The sequence below is a fragment of the Gallinula chloropus genome (assembly GCF_964237585.1).
Source record: "Gallinula chloropus genome assembly, chromosome: 1".
Taxonomy (NCBI): Eukaryota; Metazoa; Chordata; class Aves; order Gruiformes; family Rallidae; genus Gallinula; species Gallinula chloropus.
In genome coordinates, this window is record NC_140085.1 from 20,845,716 (window position 1) to 20,864,941 (window position 19,226).

At 44.8% G+C, this 19,226-nt stretch overlaps 1 protein-coding gene across 1 annotated transcript; it reads right to left on the bottom strand.

Annotated features, from left to right (window-relative positions):
- Positions 1 to 389: 389 nt before the first annotated feature.
- On the bottom strand, positions 390 to 2,737 carry RASD2 (RASD family member 2; the record flags this gene model as incomplete). The annotated part of the gene is made up of 2 exons (XM_084280252.1): positions 390 to 919; positions 2,467 to 2,737. 2 exons carry the CDS (start codon positions 2,735 to 2,737, stop codon positions 390 to 392), a joined length of 801 nt encoding a protein of 266 aa, XP_084136378.1.
- Positions 2,738 to 19,226: the final 16,489 nt, after the last annotated feature.

Sequence of the window (19,226 nt, forward strand, 5' to 3'; positions counted from 1 at the left end):
ACATAGACACAACCTCCTCTCTCTTAGCAAGAGCTGCATGCTGAGTAATGCCTTCTGTGCATTTTTGACCTGTTTTCTTTGTAAGGATGAGGCTGACATTTCTTTACTGCTCAGGTCTGTATTCTTTAAACAAAAAGGGGAATGAAGAGGAACTACATTACAAAGACAGAGAAATGCACTCGTATCTTAGGCATATGATTTTCCCCAGTCATTTACAAGGATGATGTTATTTACATTTGTGACTCAGCAGAATCTGCAGGAAGAGTTATCCTTTCTCCATGTTGGGTTTTCTTAATGAACCCTGTGAGCCCATTCTGTGCTTCCAAAGACTGTTTTTCTTTAAGGCACTGCATGTTGATGATGACTTCAGACAGAAGTGCAAGCCCCCTTCACTGGATTGTGCATTTCTCCCTCTCTCTTGACTGACCTTCCCTGAGAACTTTCGATTTGATATACTTCAGGTCACTGTTGACACTTGGCCGTCGAGCAAAGGGAGAGATCATGCCATAGGCATCCATGTCCTTGACTCTGCGCATCCGGAAGGATTTCGGTTGGAAGGCGTCACCGTACTGGATAGAGATTTTCCTGTGGAGCGCTGGGCTCATCTCGTGAGGTAGCTTGGCCATGCTGAAGAGGACATAGAACATCTCATCCACATTGGTGTTCTTCTTGGCTGAAACTTCAAAATAAGCACAGTTTTCATCACTGGAGACAAGGTTCTCACCTTCATCTGAGCGTACCTTGCGGAAGATTTCACTGTGGTCATTTTTGTTGCCACAGATCACCATGGGGAGGTCAGCTGATTCCTTGGTCTTGTTCTTCAGGCAGGATTTGACCTCAAGGATTTGTTTCTGGAGCCTCTTGACCTCATCAAATGATTCTCTGTTGTCTAAACTGAATACCAGGATGAAAACATCACCTGCAATTAAAAAAGGATACTGTAAAGCTTGGTAGCAACCTGCCTCAGAGGAGCAAATTTTCAACACACAATAGGTTTATTTCCCATCTCTTCCCCATATTTTTATTTGGTCTTTTTGAATCAGTTCATTAAGCCGTACTTTAGTTCTAATTATTCTAATTAAACACCCCACTCCTATCTGTAGTGCTATGGATAAGACTTTTGGCTATGATGTTACTTCAGCCATATCTGATTGTGTGCTCCTAGTTTGTGCTGTACTTGCAAATTATTGCCCATTTTTACTCTCTTTTGTAAACATGTTTCTGTCTCAGCCCTGCTGCACTGCTTATCTTTTTCTTTTTCTTTTTTTTTTTGTCCTTTTGTTTGTACATCCGTGTAAAACAGAGCCTGTTCTGACACCAGGAAGAATGAAGAGCTGGTAGCCACTCAGCCTTGGCCTTTTGATTAGACAGTACAAGAAGCAACACCTGAAATGATTTACAGCTAGAGAGCCCCAAACACCTAAGTTAGGAATGAGAGGTATCCCAATGAACAGTGCTCTGCTGTCATTTCATTTGCTCAAGAGAAACAGGCCATGGAAAAACAGGCCATGGAAAAAAAAAAAAGAGATCCATAAATGACACAGATCCCCTGGAATTTCCTTTTGACATTTCCTGACATACAATTTCTTTTGCAAATATAAAATAACGCAAATCGTTGCCTGTTGAATGACATTCGTGTGGAACATGCTAAGAGCGCTTTCAGGGACAGAAGCTCACTCAGCATCCCAGAAACTGGCCCTAGGACCTCACAGAATGTGGACACTAGCCTGGTCAGATGTGAATGTCATATTTCACTGGCAAGCTAGAAGGGCACATAGCAAATACAGAAAGTAGGTTTGTTATAAGCTGTGGTTGACTACATCTCCACTGTCACTTTCACAGATAATACATCTTGGCTCACAACAGAAACTGCTTGACAGTGAGAATATACAAAATGAACACACCATTTTACCCTTTTCCTTTTTCTTTCATTTGATTAGCCATAGTCTAAGGAGAAAGGGTAAAAGTAGAGCTGTTCTTTTACTGGAATATCAAATCAAGGGAATCAGTTTGGAAATTTTAGGAAAAAAAATCTTTGAGACTTTCTTGGCTTGAATGCCCTTCCTGTGCATTTTACATTTGTTTTTCACTGCTTGTGTTTCATAATGCCATGCTTATTTTGTCCCTTGCTGCTCTTTATGCCCATGAGATTTTATTCAGCCGTTCATTTGTGGCTGCAATAAAAAATGTGGAGCAGGAGGGGAAGGAATTAAACTAGGGGGGAATCTCAATTTCAGACCTTCACCCAACGGACTTCTCTGTAGCTATTGCACTCCCTATAGTGCCTGGAGCATCCTGGCCAGGAAATACTTCTCTAGAGAAGTGCATCTTACAACAAAATCAAATAGCCCCTTCCAGTACCTTCCAAGAAACAGTCATCTCCAAGCTACGGTTTTCAAGCTAGTGTCTATCATGATGATTGTTCACCCACCATTTTCCACATGCAAACTTCTCCACACTTCTCACCTGTCAGGATGGAAAGCCTCCTCATTGCAGGGAAAGGGTGATTCCCAGAGGTGTCCAGGATGTCCAGCTGATACATGTCTCCCCGGATGTTGTAGACCTTGCGGTGAAAATCCTCAATGGTGGGAGTGTACTGGTCCTCAAAGCGGCCATTCAGAAAGCGTGAGACAATGGAGCTTTTACCCACCCTGGAGGCTCCCAGCACTACCATGCGGTATGAGTTCTTGGCTGGCACATTCAGGTTGCAGTTTCCACCAGACATGGTCTTCATCATTGCTTGGTCCTGAAAAAGGAAATGTCAGAGTTGGAGAAAAGACCAGAAACTAGGTAGAGGATGGAGTAGGGCAGCTCCTTATCACAAGCTTGTCAAAAATGTACTATGGAGCACAGTCCTGCTTAGTAGAGCAATTTCAAAAGCTTTCATAGAGAAATCTTTTCATTGAAAATGCCTAATTTTCTGAGTCTCATTATCAGGGAGTGGGGTTTTTTGTGCTTTGCGTGTTTTGTCCCCTCTTTTTTTTTTTTTTCTTTTCAAGTCATATAAAAATTAAGGCATTTACAGTGAAAATAGCATGGTTTTGAATTGTAATTTGCTATTTTATTTAAACATTAAAGGCTAATTTTATCAGCTGTTCTTCAATTTAGATCCCAGGTTCCTTCCCACCATCTGCGTCACTTAGGCATTACTAGATTTTTCAGTAGAGCTTGGTTCTCATTTAGGTATGTAGACAGAGAGGTCAGATTTCCCATTACACTGCATCCACTGCAGCTGCCTTTTGGACCTAGGCTGCTTCATTTGGTTGCTTAAATAGTAGCTGTGCACAATGTTCAACCAAAAGTCAGACAGAAATAAGAGTCACAGTTGACATCAGTGGAGTCTAGACATCTCAGTAACTTTAAATAGTTGGTCCCATATATTGCTGATGCAGAGAGTTTGATCCACAAAATAGCACTGGCTGATGATAAATTCTAAGATCTGTGCCTTCAGTGACCTTTCAGAAACCAGATTTTAATCTTGTTCTTTGGACTGCTTGTGTGGGAACTCCCTGTCAACAAACTATCAGCATTGCCACAGGATGGCTGGCGATGGATGGAGCTGCGGAAGCGTAGGTTTCATAGGAGTTTCAGGCTTTACACATACACAGCTGTTGTGGGTGTCACAGTCTTTGCAGGTGCTAAGTACAAGCAGGAGAAAAGATGAAGGACAGCCATCTTAAATAGCTATTAGACAAGATTTCCAGTTCCTGACAACTGAAATGAGTCTTGAGACCTCAGAGATCACATTCTGACATAGCAGTTAGATGCAGAAAACTTTGATAGGGAGGAAAAAAAAAGAAAAAAGAGGGTTCCTCAGACATTTTTCATGTGCTGGTTCAAATGAATTGTGTGCTGAAAGGAAAAATATAACCCCTGTGTGGGGGAAGCTAACCATTAAAGCAAGGAAGGCACATTTTTGACAGAGTTTATTTTGGTTACTAGGAACTTATTAAAGAATAATCAAGTTCCCACTGTGCTGTTTATTTAACTTAGGTGTTGTTTATTTAATATTACAATGCGAGTACTTTATGTACACTCTAAGACCATTTCTGGGTCCAGATCTGGATTCCTATCTTTCCCTCGAGCAAATTTTATCTCCCAAGCTTTTATGTAGATGACACTTACCTCAGTCAAAAGCTTAAAATCTTTTACTTTGTTTAACATGTGCTAAGCACCACAACAGCAGGGAAGATATGCTCACTGCTAAATAAAGAACTCTCTGGAATTCTGATCCAGCATCATTACAAGCGCTGTGCTATAGCCCAAGGCAACAGCAAAATATTACTCTTTATTATTATTGCTATAATTTGCTCCATGTCAACAGCACATTCAGCCCTATCTAAAGCTTAGAAGGAAATACAATGTTTTCCTGAGAGTAGCTTACACTCTGAATTATATTCAGTGGACAGGACAGCATAATATTAGAGCCAGACAGTGATAGCAGAACAGGACTTCGGATGGACACACATGCAGACTTTATGGGACTGGTGGGATTGCTGTGGTGGGAATGACAGCAAGGACTGCACCAGGCTATTTGGACTGGGCTCTGCTTTATTTAGAACAGGACCCATCTCCAACAGCGCAGAAACACCAAATGCAATCTCTGAAACACTGTCGTGTACCCTGTCTCAGCCCTTTCCTACAGAGCCAGTCAATGCTGTCTTGCATCCATGGACAGACAAATAGTGATAGAGATGCTTTGGGGTGCTTCCTTTCACCCTTTTGGGCTTTATTTAGCTGACAGAGAAAAGCAGGGAGAGATTTTGTAATAAAACTTCTTTACAGCCCAGGTTCAGTAGTTAGAAATGAGTCAGCTCTTCAGACTGGGATGGACCAGTGTAGCTGTACGTGGGCAAGTGGACTGTGTTGGTTCACACCTGCTGAAGATCAGTTTTGTACAACTTGGTGCTGCAGCATCTGGGAGCGAGCACAGTTACACATTTTAAGAAAATGCCTTATATGTCCTGTACAGAATGTGCAGACTGGGGGACCTGATCCCAGCCAGCAGCTTGACAAGCCAAAATCCTGCAATTTATACTGCTGATTGACAGTTAACCACCGAGCTGCTGGTTATTAGACAAACTCCCATCACGTGGCAAAGAACTGGATTGTGTCACTGCAGCTGCTTGGATGGTTATTTTTGCACCAAGGCACTTCTGTCCTCCACCTTAAAATTAATTCCACTGCTTTGGACCTCAGTGAATGCCACTCTACACTGAACAGTTTGGGGAACGAACTGCTGCCATGGCTATCTGCAGGTGGGGGGAGTAAGGTGCATGAAAGCTGAGTGACTGCTGAAGGTCAAATAAATAGGAAGCGAGAACAGATTCCAGGACTCCTACATTTCAAACTCTTTCTTCCTCCCACCTTTCCTCACTGTTGCATCTCTGGTCATTAAATTACACTGCCTCCCACCCCCATCAAAGGCAAAATCCTATGTGCAGACACATTCTTACTTGAGGATGCTTTGCCCAGAGGATTTAGATTTGCTGAAGGGGCTGAAGGGGTGTGACGACATGTAGATTTTAATGTATTAAATAGTGACTTTATGGTGTTCCACATCACAAGGTATTCAGTCAAGAGGACTCTTGTGCTTTCCTGGCTACATTTCATTTCAGTGAAGTCAAAAGGTGCTTTTCAGCACTTTGATTCATTGACTTGCTATTCATCTCATCACCTTTTCTGCAAATCTGACTCAGAGCATGCCATTGTACCCGGAGCTTATATTTGTGTTTTGTGCTCTCTCTTCTTATCACCCTCCCTTCCCCCCCCCCCCCCCCCCAGTTTTTCTCCAGTTCAATACAATTTATCTTATTTCATTCTCAGTAAAGGAGTGAAACTTCAGCCTTCACACCCCAGGGGAGGGGAGGGGGTGGGGGAGAACACAGGGACTCATACATTCAAAAGATTAAAGGCAGAAGAAAGGAAACAGAAAGAGACCACATGTTCATGTACTAAATAAAGCAAAATCAATCAGAAGAGAATGAGGAGAGAAACAACCTCCAGATGGCTTTAATCTACATCTTTTCCTTCCAGTTTATTAAATGCTTAAGCATAGATTAATTCCCAGTTGTACCTTCTGCTTTATGCACTGGGTTGGTGGAAGAAACTTTACGTATTTTATGTTGGTACGGCACGGGGATTTCAAAATGTCATAGAGGCATAGGCAATGAGTGTTATCTCCACTTAATAAAGGGAAAGGCTCATACACCCAGAGAGAGACGAAACAGCTGTCCAAAATTGACATTAAGCCCCATTTCTTTTGACTCCCTCTGTCGTCTTCTACTTGCTAACCACCACCCCAACCACCACTGCTTGTTTCATAGGCAGACAGTGGTGTGAAGGACAATGCACCTGCTTTTGCATGCTCTGAAGAGTACTTGTCAGAATTCCAGTGAGGTGCTGACAAATTTGATCCTGGGCATCTGGAGACAGATACCTGGGGAAGGCATTCTTCATTCAACCTGCCCAGAGCATTTACACTTTAGGTTTCCAGCCTCCCATCAGGGGGTATGCTCCCCACAGCTCCCTATCCACGAGCAGACTTCTGAACTACCTCTCTTGCACTCCACAGTCTTCAGGTAGTTTGTGTCTCTGACATCCCAATGCAATTCACTACACCCAGCTAAAAAGGACATAGGCAGACACAAACTGTACCATGCATAACAGACCTGTCATTTGTTAATCACTGCTAGTATCCCCATAATTTTCATGCACCTCACAATCCATCCTGTGAGATGTTTCTTTCCTACTTTCATCTCAAATTCCATGCTACTTTCTTACCTCTCTTTCCTTAAAGGAGCAGTCCTGGGTCTTGGTGCAGTCTGATGAAGCTGATAATTTTAATCAGAGGCAGCTGCTGCTGTAAAAGGCTGCTGTTCTGTGGTTCCCACGTTGCTTGCTCTGGGCTCAGTTCTTCACCAGTATTTCCTGGAAACTTAGAAGGATTGGGAAGGACTGTAGGGCTCCAGAGGGCGTTCCCCCATGGATGGTAAGTACTGGATCAGGCGGCCAACATGGGTTTCGGAACCAGTGGTAGCTTTTCCCTTTGGTGAGATGAGCTCTTCTCCTCACAGCCTCAGTCCGAGGAAAGGAGAGGCAGAGTGTCTCCCACTCTCACTGGCTTTCCTTGCAAGTTGCACGTCGTAGGCTCTGCTGGGGTGAAAGGGTCTCTGGAGTGACACCAAGTCGTGCAGGGTTGTGGGTGCATTCAGCTGGCCCACCCTACCTCTACACTGCCTCAGACCCTTTGGGGAAAAATCAGTGGGGGCATGGATGTTGTCTATGTTGAACCTACACTTCCCCAGGTCTTGCTTGGCACAACCTCCCCCTCCTCCAAGCTTTTCTTCTGGTCTGAGATTTGCTTTAAAATATTCCCTGTCTAGGACAGAAGGGGCTTTTCTTTACATTTGCCAATTAAGTCTTTCTTCTTCCCTCCCTGCCTTTCTCCCTCTCACTCTCGCAACTACTGGCAAATTGCAGATTTTCCTTCTGTAGGACTCACAGATAATTGGCTCAACTCCTCCCTTGAAGTCAGTGTCAGACACAGGGGAGGGAGGGGTGCTGAGGGGGTGGGATTTTGTGCCTATTGAAAAAATCTTTTATTCTCTAAGCAGAAAGTTCATATGCATTGCAGACTGCACATTCCCCATCTTTCCACCAGAGACCTGTATGTATGCGTGTGGGGGGGAATGAGTTAGCGTATGTGTACGGGAGACACAGAGACTTCACTTACTTTGCAAGCTGTAAATTCATAAGCTATTTCTAAAGGCTCTAGACTTCCGTGCTGATCTTTTCTGCTAGACAGAAGCAGACTGACTCATTTCCCAAGTAGGGGCTATCTGTCCATAATTCCTGTAATTCTTTTGCGGTATGGAACGCTTTCTCCTGTTCCCACAACCTCAAACATGTTAACGTCAGGGTTTCTGGTTGGTTTGATTAAGAAATAAGGATAATGTGCAATTGCTGTTCTTTCATGAATATTTAAATAAATGAAAAACTAAAGTAGAGCTGAGTAATAAAAATGTATGGGCAATAAAAATATAGAAAAAAGGTCAAGCAAGCTGAAAGTGTGAGGGGGCTGGGGGTCAGAAAAAGAAGACAAACAGAGAAAAATTAGGGTCAATTCAAGGAATTTGTTCAAACCCAAGTGAAAAATCATGTTTATAATTTATTTCACTGTTCATTGACTATTTTTTCTCCTTTCTGAGCTGAAGTAATAGTTTAGATCTACAAGTCTATATTAAACGATGTCAAAAAAGATTGATTTTGAAAGATTTGAAATGAAGTATTTCAGCATTTCCCACTTTAAACTCCTAATCAAAGGAAAAGAAAAAAAGAGGAAGAAAAGCACTTTGAGATTTTCAAGATATTTTGACAATAGGAAGATGGAAGGGAGGCACAATCTCCCAAATCCGATTATAGTTTCAGGTTTCCCACAATTCTCTCCCTTTTCCTTTGAGCAAATTTTCTCTTCATTGAACAGAAAGATTCCTCCAACTACACTGTCTGTTTCAAATCCAGATCCCCCCTCACGCCCAAATTTCTGCAGCTTTTGAGGAATTCCTGAGATGCTTTACTTTATTAACTCTTGCTCCTCATAGCACAAGGACGTTTCTATTGTCACCCTCAGATTAATGCTTGCCTCCATTGAGGAGGGGTCTGTGGCTGTTGGAGGTGTGTGGTCAGGTGCATGGTCAGACACCTGTACATCTTTCTGTACCCACAAACATTGGTTTGTGAGTACAGAGCATAGTTTATGAGATGGGTCCTGCTGTAACCCTCTGTGAGAGGCAGCCGCTAAGGCCAAGCCTAAGCAGGAGGTGGATTTGGGGCTCCCAGGCCAACACAAAGGCAAATCACCATTGTTTGGATTTTGGGAAGCAGCAGCTGCTGTGCACAGCTTTACATCTGGGAAGGAAGGGCACGGCTTGACACAGCACCATTGAAACACAACATTAGTAGTGAACTGACCGTGGATAAATACCTGAACTGAGCTCTTTTTATACCACAACACCAGGACTCCTGTCTCAGCTCCTGAGTCTTTTCTCTTTGGCAAAAAGTAGAGGAGCATTTCTATGGCACAGACAAGTTTCTGAAATAAGATATGATGCTTTTGATTCCTAAGTCATTGGTTTGGATCAAACCTGGACCAAAATCTGCCATCTTTGGTATCTGTTCAACTACATGCATAAGTTAGATCCAAACAGAGCAACCAGCATCCTGGTATCATTCCCACTGAAGGAATTGCTGCAAAAAATCAGTAAAGTCAAGTCCTATAGTGCAAGGGAGAATAAATTACTCTTTATCCCGATAGCTCACATGTCGAGTGTACAAATTCTCTGCCAAAACAGAGACAAATGTAGTCATCGTGGAGACCATCTCATCAGCCTGGAATCTCAGCCTACTCAAGCTCTTTTGTAAACCAAATGCAAAACTCTTGCCTAGCTGGCTTCACTAAACCCAAACTCCCACTCAGCTGTCTTCTCCAGCATTGAAACTAGCCAATCAGGTTCCTCAAATTATATCAAAATAAAATAGGAACCTTGGCTTTATTTGATCTCTTAGCAAACAGCTAATAAAATAATAAATTACTTTTGAAGTAAACCTTTGAAAAATAATTGCTCGCTGTGAGCCTTCAGAAGCCAGAAAGATGCTGCCACAGCTTTTTGGGTGATTTTTTTTCCTTATTTTTTCTGGTGTGCTCCCAAATGAGGAGTTGACAAAAAGCTGGGCTTTCATGCTCAGGAGTCTGGAGCTCTAAATTCCCTGCTTTTACACTGACATCCTGTAGGGTTCTGGTGGAGGTCATGTTAATTCTGTGTATCTGCCCCCTTCTGAGAAGTAGGGATTGGTAGCATCTCTTTGCTTTTAGGGTTATAAAGCGAATAAGTGGATCAGAGAGACAAAGCCACTGCCAAAATAAGATAAAAAGCTCCCAGTCTCAACGGTTTCCTCTGGTTAGTCAAAGAGCATCAGCCTTTCTTAGAGCTTACACATATTTACCAGTTTAAAAGCCAGGCTTACAATTAATTATTCTCCAGAGGCATTTCTTCCTCCTACTCCTCTGGTCTGTAAAGGTCTTTATCTGGCTAAGGCTGTCTCAGAGGACAACAGACTGTGGCTGCAGCAAACCACCACTGCTACGAGGGTCTATGTCTGCCTCGCTGAGTAACACTGGCCATGGCTTGTGGTGCAGTCCTTGAGTCTGGGTGTCCACTGTGAGAGACAAGAGAAACAGAAGATGTGGCAGATAGGTTATATCATCTGAACAACATGGTTTATATAAGACTAGCTGAAAGGAAATGGCCTCATTGGAACAGGGGCTCGTCAGGACTATAGCTGTCATCTCTGAGGCTGGTGTGCGGGTCTCCTGGCTCATCCATGGGGCTGCCGCAGCTGCCGCCAGTGGATAAGACAGCTGAGCTTGTTTTCGCTCTGCCTCAACCCTGGGTGAACAGGGAGGGAGGACGAGTGGGCAAGTCACGGGAAGGGGAAGACAAGTGTTGCTGGGGGAGACTGTATAGGAAGATGTACAAGAGAAACAGGGGGAGACAAGGCAAAAATACTCTGTCATATGTTGCACTAATGATCTGACTCCAAACTGTGGTGAAGATCTAAAGTGAAGTGAATTGCTCTACAGTGGGATGCATAAGTGAACAACTGCTCCTCAGACCCAATAGAGAAGCTTCCTCCTCTCTGAGGAAAGGTGCATCTCCGAGGTGGCACACACACACGGACCACCCTGACACCGGGATCTCATGGGCCAGAGGTGTCACTTTCACAGGTCATTTATACCTTCTGCAGCTCCAGGTACTGGCCAGGCTGGGGATGAAGACTGCTGTAATGGGCTGATGCAGCAGCACCAATCTGTTTTTCTCCATGTTAAGGCAAATGACAGGAGTGACAATGGCATGCCATTCAGCTCAGGCCAGAATTAGTGTAAGACAAAAGATGTTCCAAGGCTTTTGTCTCCTCTTCAAAAGCAAATGCAACAGAGATTAAATATTTAAACCAGCTTTTCTCTCTCTTTTCCCGTTCATTTTCATTCCCTTCATTATTCAGTAAAGCAGTCTCATTTTTCCACCCCCTCACCTTCCCTCCCTCCCTCCCACATTCATTTCTCCTGCTTGGTGCCCCTCCCTTCAAGCAATGCTGAAAAGTTAGTGTTCAGGAGTCAGCAAACCGCAGGCACCAAATCATATTCTAAACAGCAAGTAGATGAGCAGCCACAAGTATTACTGCCCCTGCGTCACCTGTACCCCCGGGCATTTAAACTCGGCGAAGGGCTCTCCAGGGGTGTTACAGTGACTGGGAAAATAAATCATGATCATCAGCTTTGAGTGAGAACAGTAATACTTGGGAAAATACAGCTGGAGAAGGCATGCATTAGAGGAAATGGTGGTCTGACTTATATTCCTGGTCCTGTCACAGAATTTGTTGTCTATGACTGCAATTTCTCAGTGTCCCAGCATGGAAAATGGGGTTTTAATATTAAATGAGATCCCTGCAAAATGGAAAAGCATTGCTTTGCTGTATAAAATGTCTAAGCCACCTCTTATTTGCTGTATTTGCTGTGAATCATTTATTAATTACACTTTAATTAAATATTTTTGAGAAAAGACTGCCTTTCTAGTGCCCCTCCTTTCCTTTTGCTACTGACACAGCACGTCCAGATTTCCTCACCAGACATGCATGCATCCTTTCATTTTCATTCCATTGTTGTAAGTTTTTAAAACTTTCCCCATCTTTGAAAAATTACTAAGAAGCAACATTAAAGCTTAAACCTCCCCCCCCCCCCCCCCCCCGTTATTCAAAAATGCTTCAGGCTAGAAGACAGGCTGTGTGGGGGTAAAACCCAAAGCGTATAATTAATTTCTGTATCCTCAGTGAATACCAGGAGGTTTACAGTCTCCCAGGCCCTGATGGAAGAAAAGCGACCCCCACCACATCAATCCCTGCAGCCTGTGATCCTGCTGGAGCCGAAGGACAAGTCATCTGCTCATCTGACAGTGACTGCAGAGTGCTTTTAGTCCTTTCAGGAAGGAGTGGGTGTAGGTATACATCATGCTTTTCAGTCTGTGTTCAGCATCCCATTTCCCTAGCTGCTCCTGGACCCCATGTCCAGGCAGATCACTGCACACCTGGGAAGGGGACAATGTACATCTCTCCTGGCATGATGCTGGCAGGAAAGGGTTCATTCAGTAGCTCCCCAAAGCTCTCCACTGGCTGATGACATCCCAGTGCTACCGAGAGAGAGAAACGGTCCCTTTTGGGATGTTTCTACAGCCGTGTGCCCACTTGTGTGGCTTGGGTCCCCAAGATGTGCCCTTATTTATGCCCTTTTGCCATCTCTTGTGACTCTCTTACCCAGGAGGTTTTTACCTGTGATGGGAATATGGACAACTGAGGAGAGCAGGGGAGAAGGAGGAGTTGGGAGAATATGAAGAGCACTGGGGAGGGGAGCCCTGTAGGTCTTCTCAGAAAAATCTCCGATCAGAAGCACAATGAAGGCTCATTAGATACTGCTGAAAGCAGAGACAAAACAAGTGGCATGGGAACAAGAGGAAATGCATGAAAAATGTGTGAAACAGAGCCTGACAAGCCAGATCCTTCTGTGGCACACATGGTGCTTCTTGTGACCTGCTATTCTATTTCCGTCTTCATTAAGAAGACACAATTACGAGTCTGGATCTGTTCACTCTATGTGGAATCAGCTGGATCCATATGAAAACTCCCATTCAGAAGCATTCCTTGCCTTTCAAGCTGTTGAGTGAAAAAAAAATTGCTTCTCTAAGCCTCTGGTTTCTCACATTCATTCATACTTCACCAACATCTTCCATCTACGCCTATGCATTCAGGAAATGGGGTAGTTCACCTGTAAACCCAACAATCTTTACAGGTACATCCATTTAGCACAACTCTGTCAACACCATTGTCTTTTTAGGTCTGGGAGACAAGCTCCACTAGATCCATGGATCCCTGAATCCATGCAAGTGGACTGCGCAACCTCAAGCTCATCGCTCAGATGATTCCCTTGGTTGCCTCCCTGGAGCCAGAGCCTGAGTACTGAAGCTGTGTACTACTAAGGAATCTTCTGGGGTTGCCACCCTGAATCTTCATGGCAGCTCTGGCTCTACATCTGCATGATTCTACACAGGTTTATTTGGCACTTGTTTTCACTGTGGTTACTTGCAGGAAGAACAGCAGCAACAGCTGTGTGAATTAGGGCACTGTGTCCTCATTCTGGTTAATTGTTCCTGTCCCTCCTGTACCTACAGGACTAGTCCTATGCTAGAGCTTGGGAAATTACAGCACTTGTTCTTTTTTTTTTTCTGTTCCTTTCATTAAGATGTTTCAGGGATAGAAAAATACCTTGTTCCTTTGATTTGAGAGATATTATACACCTTTATTTATAATCAAAGGAAGCCAGTGAATGAGAATAGTTTCAGAGGGAAGAACAGGTGAGAATGACAGATTGTTCTTTTATATTTCTTTTTGTTCTTGTTCTGTTTCCCCCTCTCAGAGGACTTCAATCACGTACTCATGATCCAAAGTGAAATCCATTATAATAATAATGGTAATACTATGAACTCTTGGTGTAAGTTTTTTGTTAGTATCTCCACACATTCTGCAAGTATCTAGGAAGCTAGTCCCAGTCCTTCATATGGAGCAGGAACATAAATATTTTAGCAGTTTACAAATGGAAAGACAGGATATGCATACAGATTTTAAGCAGTTAGTCCCAGGTGACTCAGGGTGAGCATCTCCAGACGTGAGCTCCCTCTGCCCACACTCCAATCTAACTGGAAACTGAGCAGCCATCGCTAATGAGCTTTTGAGCATGAGTTAATCGCTGCTGTTGTGAGACTATACAGCTTTTGCCCGGTTCAAAACATGAGCAGAATGAGTTGCATCTGTCTGCAAAGGGCCATGCAAATAATAGCCTGCTGGATGCAGGACTGGAAATAGCCTCATCGCCCCATCCCCAGTCCTGGGCATCAGCTGTATGGCCGGGAGGTGACACAGCACACAGAGATGTGTGTATAACAAACACTTGCTGCAGAGTACCAAAACCTTTCAGGCAAGTATAGTTAATGGACCTACTGATAACCTCATCTGCGTCCTTGAAAGGAACCAGAGCTCAAATTGCTTTGGCCCAGTTTTTAAAAGGCAGTGTTGCCCACTACCGTCTCTCCACAAATATATGTTGGGTCCTCAAAATTGTGAACCAGACTTAAAACCTGCAAGATTAAAAGAAACTAAGTAAGAGGAAAGAAGCCTTCAGGGTGCTGCAGGGTCAGGTTTTTCTCTGCATCAGAAATGACTAGCATCTTATTTTTCAACTAAAGAATCATAGCTCTGACTAAAGCGTCTGTGTTTGCCTGTATTTACTGACAGGGGCCAAAGCTGAATGAATCCCTTTAGTTAATGTGAAATCCAACGGTTTTTCTGAACCAGCCCGGTTCCTCTGTCTGCAAATCTGTCTGATGGTGAGGAATCAGGAAAATTCAGATTTTTCAGTGACAGCTACCAGCATTTCTGGTTTGTATGGGGCCAGTAGTGCTGCAGCCTTCCTCCTGATGGCAAGATTTCAAGGCTGGGCCTTACCCTCTGAATCCCTGCCCTGACATCTCGCCTAGCAGAAACTGTAGGGCAACCCCAGCCTTTTCTTGCTGCAAGCCTGTTTTCTCTGCTCAGGCTGCAGGCTGTGCTAGCCTGGCACCCCAGTTTTAGCAGCCTAGAAAGCTATAGTTCTGACATGAAAGCCTATGAAAGTGGCTTTTACTCTGGTATAAATGACTAAGCAAGCTGCTGAGTCAAAGGAAATCAGACCTGAGGCATTTGCTATGTGTTTGTTCTGGCTGAAGGCTTGGAGGACGTGTACGTGAGTATAAATTTACCCATTACCTTCCCCATGAGTCTGTATGCTCCCAGCCTCCCTTGGTCCAGAGGAGCTTGTTCCTCTTCAGATCATCTCACAACAGTCCAATTAGCAAGAAAACTTTCCACCTTCGGTGCCAGATGAGACTACCAGATTATTAAAGGCTCCCATTGGCTCTGACCCGCCCTTTGCTTCGAAACAGAGGGCAACCGCATCTGTGAAATGAACAGAAGGGACAAATCTAATTACTGGCAAATGAACCCACCAGGATTCCCACTTCTGGTAGTGCTGGAGTGTAGAGAAAAGGGTCTGTGATCTATGTGACAGGTTGAACAAAGAAAGGGAAGGGGATAACCGTAAGAATTTGTTCATTGCTGGAAATTACCGCTAATTAGGATAGGATGCAACAACTCACAGCTGCTTCATTTGCCACCTCTTCCACGTGGTACAGACCTAAGCCACCTTGCATTTTTGTTCTCTCTCTCTTGGATTTGACACTTTTGACATACAGTGTAATTCTACATAGTGCCCTTCTTAAGGGAGGGGGAAGAGGAAGAACGTAAGGAGTTCATTGTTTTTCATTTTTGCACTCAAAGACAATTTATGTAAGTACCCGGAACTCGCGATTCCTCCTCAGTGTCTTGGAAAGGCACTTTACGCTATTTTAATGCTACAGCAAGGAAGCCAGGCACACAGATTCATGCCACACTTGCGATTCCTTTGATGAGTGACAGCACAGGCTCTGTGCTGCCAGTGAGGACTGGAAACCAAATTCAGCAGCAAAGGTAAAGCAGGCGGGATAACGAAGCAGAAGTGCGGCAACCCTGTCGCTCTGGTGCAGTCCCTCATCGGCAGCACAAAGGCTGCGGGCACACACACCTCCCGGGGTCCTTACCCAGCAAGGCTGCGGGTGAATGGTTCCAGGGCGGGCTCCCACTCCCACGGGCCCACGTTGTTGTTCAGACAGGGAGATGGATGGGAGGAATTAGGGACGCAGGTTGGCATAGCAACCTCAGGCTCTGTGCTTTCAGGCTTATGCAACCGCAAGCAGGTTGGGAAGGTGTGAAAGGGCACTTCCCTCGTCAGCCAACACTTCTCATCCTTGGTAGTTAAGCAGAAATCAGCGATCTGCCAGAGCTTTGCTCTTCCCATGAAGTCTCCCCCCACCCCCCAAGCTTGCCTTGCATTTCCTTCTGGACGCTTCACAATCTTTTGGGCAATGGCAGGAGCCTCCAAAGCAAACTTCACACCACCCATCGTCCATCAAAGCAGGTCCTGAGAAAGGCTACTGGCTCAGTGGTTTTGCCCACCACCAGCAGACAAACAAGGGTGCTTCAGGTTTACAGTGTGACACTAAAAATACAACTTAAGACCCCCTGATGGCTGTGCTATAGCCCTTGCTGGGCTTACAAAACCCTGTGCTCCTGCTCTGCAGCACAGAATCGTAATCCTGCAGCTGCAAGGGCAAGATGAAGAAGCTTTTTCCTCTCATTGCCAGTAGGAAATACGGAGTTATTAGGCACTAAACATTTTCAGGTAAACAGGCAAGTGGCTCTTCTGTCCTCCCCCTACAAGCAAAGAGGAAAGGTGGAGAGAAGCCAGGAGCTTTGTTTGCAGAATGAATCTCCAAGAGGTTCTTCTAGCATGTGGCAGTTCATGGGGTTGGCTGGAGATCTGCTTTCATCTTGGCTCATTGAACCCTCAGTTATGAGGTTTTTAGACACCACTAGCAACAGTATCTATCATGCTAGACAAATTTTATTTGAGAATACTGCAAAGGGCAAACAGAGAATAAATCTCATGTCCTCACTCTATCTGAGCTAATGTAAACTCTTGCCAGCAGGGAGAGCTTTGAAGTGGACAGATAGGCAGTTTGGTCAGAGGTGCAAAAGGGCACTGCACTGAGCTGAGCATATGGCTGCTCAGTAACCAGTGCAAATCCTCGTGGTTTTATGGTAAATCTCCTAACAGCTGATGACATTCAAGTCCTCCTAGATTTGGATCTGTGTGATGAGGGAAAAAAAAACCAACCCAATAAAAAAATCTGTTTTATTTTTGTTTTAAAGCAGCACAAAGACAACAAAAAGTTTTCATGCACGCCGAGAAAATTCAGTTGGCATCACATAAATTAGCCCTACAGCTTCAAAGGTTTGGAAGTAAAGGCAGGTAATTCCTATTTTCAGTCAGAAAATAAATATTAATAACTTGTAATCCGGTCTCGTGATTTGGTAAGAGGTGACTCATGCTTCAAAACGCTTGGCAAGGCAGTATTGACATGTGCTAGGAACACCTTCAGTGTCCCATTAGCACCTAGTCGGAGGTGCTAGGGCTTCCTACACAGCCGCCACACAAGCGAAAAGCCTTGGCTGCCCGGATATTAATGTTTTGATACCCCTCAGTGCCTTGACCTGCCAAACATGTCCTGCTATGTTCCTCAGTGAACATGGCCAAGCTCCTTAAAGCACGGATCATCAGAGGGGGTGAGGAGCACTTGGCTGGACAAAGCTTGTCCAGTTCACTACCTGCTCTGTGTCCAGACAGGCTTTTCCTTACAGAAATCATCTCATCCTGGGGTCAGTTTTCCAGCAGTCCAGGCATTGAGCTTGGGGCCATTTATTATATGGGTTGTCAAAGCAAAGTCAACACTTAGAAATTCTTTTGGTGTTCTTCCAGCCGTTTTTCATCCTCTGGACAAGAGCAGTAGAAGGTGACAGAGGGAGTTGGCCAACCTATCCCAGCTATTCTGATGGTATAGATCTTGTGGAAGAGGAACAGTTACACAAGCTGCCTTGAATGTCCTTTAAAAGCTCTTCCAGCTCTTTGCCCCAACTCCTGTCTCACAGCTGTCTGGTGAGTGGCCCACAGGATTCAGGAAAATGGATCTGCAAAGGGAACACAGAATCACTGGGTTGGAAAAGACCTTTAAGGTCATCAAGTCCAACTGTTCCTGTCCTATGCTAAACTGTATCTCTAAGTACCTCATCTATCCTTTTTTTCATGACATCCAGGGATGGTGACTCAACCACCTCCCTAGGCAGCCTGTTCCAGGCCCTCACAGCTCTTTCAGTGAAAAAGTTCTTTCCTGACATCTAATCTGAACCTGCCCTGGTGCAGCTTAGTGCCATTTCCCCTTGTCCTATCTCCTGTCATCTGGCTGAAGAGACCATCTCCCACCTCTCTACAACCTCCTTTCAGGTAGTTGTAGGCAGTGATAAAGTCTCCCTTCAGCCTCCTCTTCCCCAGGCTGAACATCCCCAGCTCCCTCAGCTGCTCCTCATATGATTTGCCCTCCAGCCTGGTTGCCCTTCTCTGGACACACTCGAGGACCTTGATGTCCTTCTTGTAGTGAGGGGCCCAGAGCTCTTGAGGTGCAGCCTCAACAGTGCTGAGTACAGGGGCACAATCACTTCCCTGGACCTGCTGGCCACACTTTCTGATACAAGCCAAGATGTCATTAGCCTTCTTGGCCACCTGGGCACACTACTGGCTCATATTCAGTCTGCAGCCAACCAACACCCCCAGGTCCTTCTCTGCTTGGCAGCTGTCTAGCCTCTCTTCCCCAAGCCTGTAGTGCTGCATGGGGTTGTGATGGTCATGCCTTGCACCATCACCTCCAGAGGGAAATGCTGTTCCTGCTAGAGCCTGCCCAGAGCAAGCCCAGGCTTGTTGGGCTCACAATTAGGAAGAAAGTTACTGTCTGTTCACCAGCACCTGTGCAAACTAAACCTTGCACCAAGGCCAGCCTGCACTGAAATGTCCTCAGCTTTAGCAGCTTGGGTCGGTATGCTCCCTTCAGTCTACCTTTTTGACAGCCCCAGGTTATGACACCTATGGGTGTGGGTGGCTGTAAGAATGAACTGTCAGGTGCTGTCACCTCCCCTCTGGTTATTGTGGAAGGAAGCTAAGCAGATGAAGACTTCAGCATGTCAGTCCCAACTTTACTGAGATCACACAAATCACAAGGAATATGTTGCAACCCAGTTTTTAACTCTGACTTTAAGCTAAAGGTTTTACATTCCCTAACTGTCCTGTAGCTATAGTGCAGAGATGCCCTGGAATGCCACCTGCATCTGTATGTGGTGATGGAGAGACATTCCTCAGCTTTATTCAAACTGTCAGACCTTCCTACCACATCCCAACAGCTTCCACCTTCTTCCTGACCACGATCTGTCCTGAGAGACAGTCTGGCACAGCAGGGCAGGGTTATAAAGAGGAGGTATTGCTTCTCGAGGCTGTGACACAGACCAATCCATAACATGGGCCAAGCTTGTGTTTAGTTTTCTGGCCATGGCACATGGGCCGCACAGCCCAGCACGACTTGCTGCCGCTTCTCTCAAGCGTC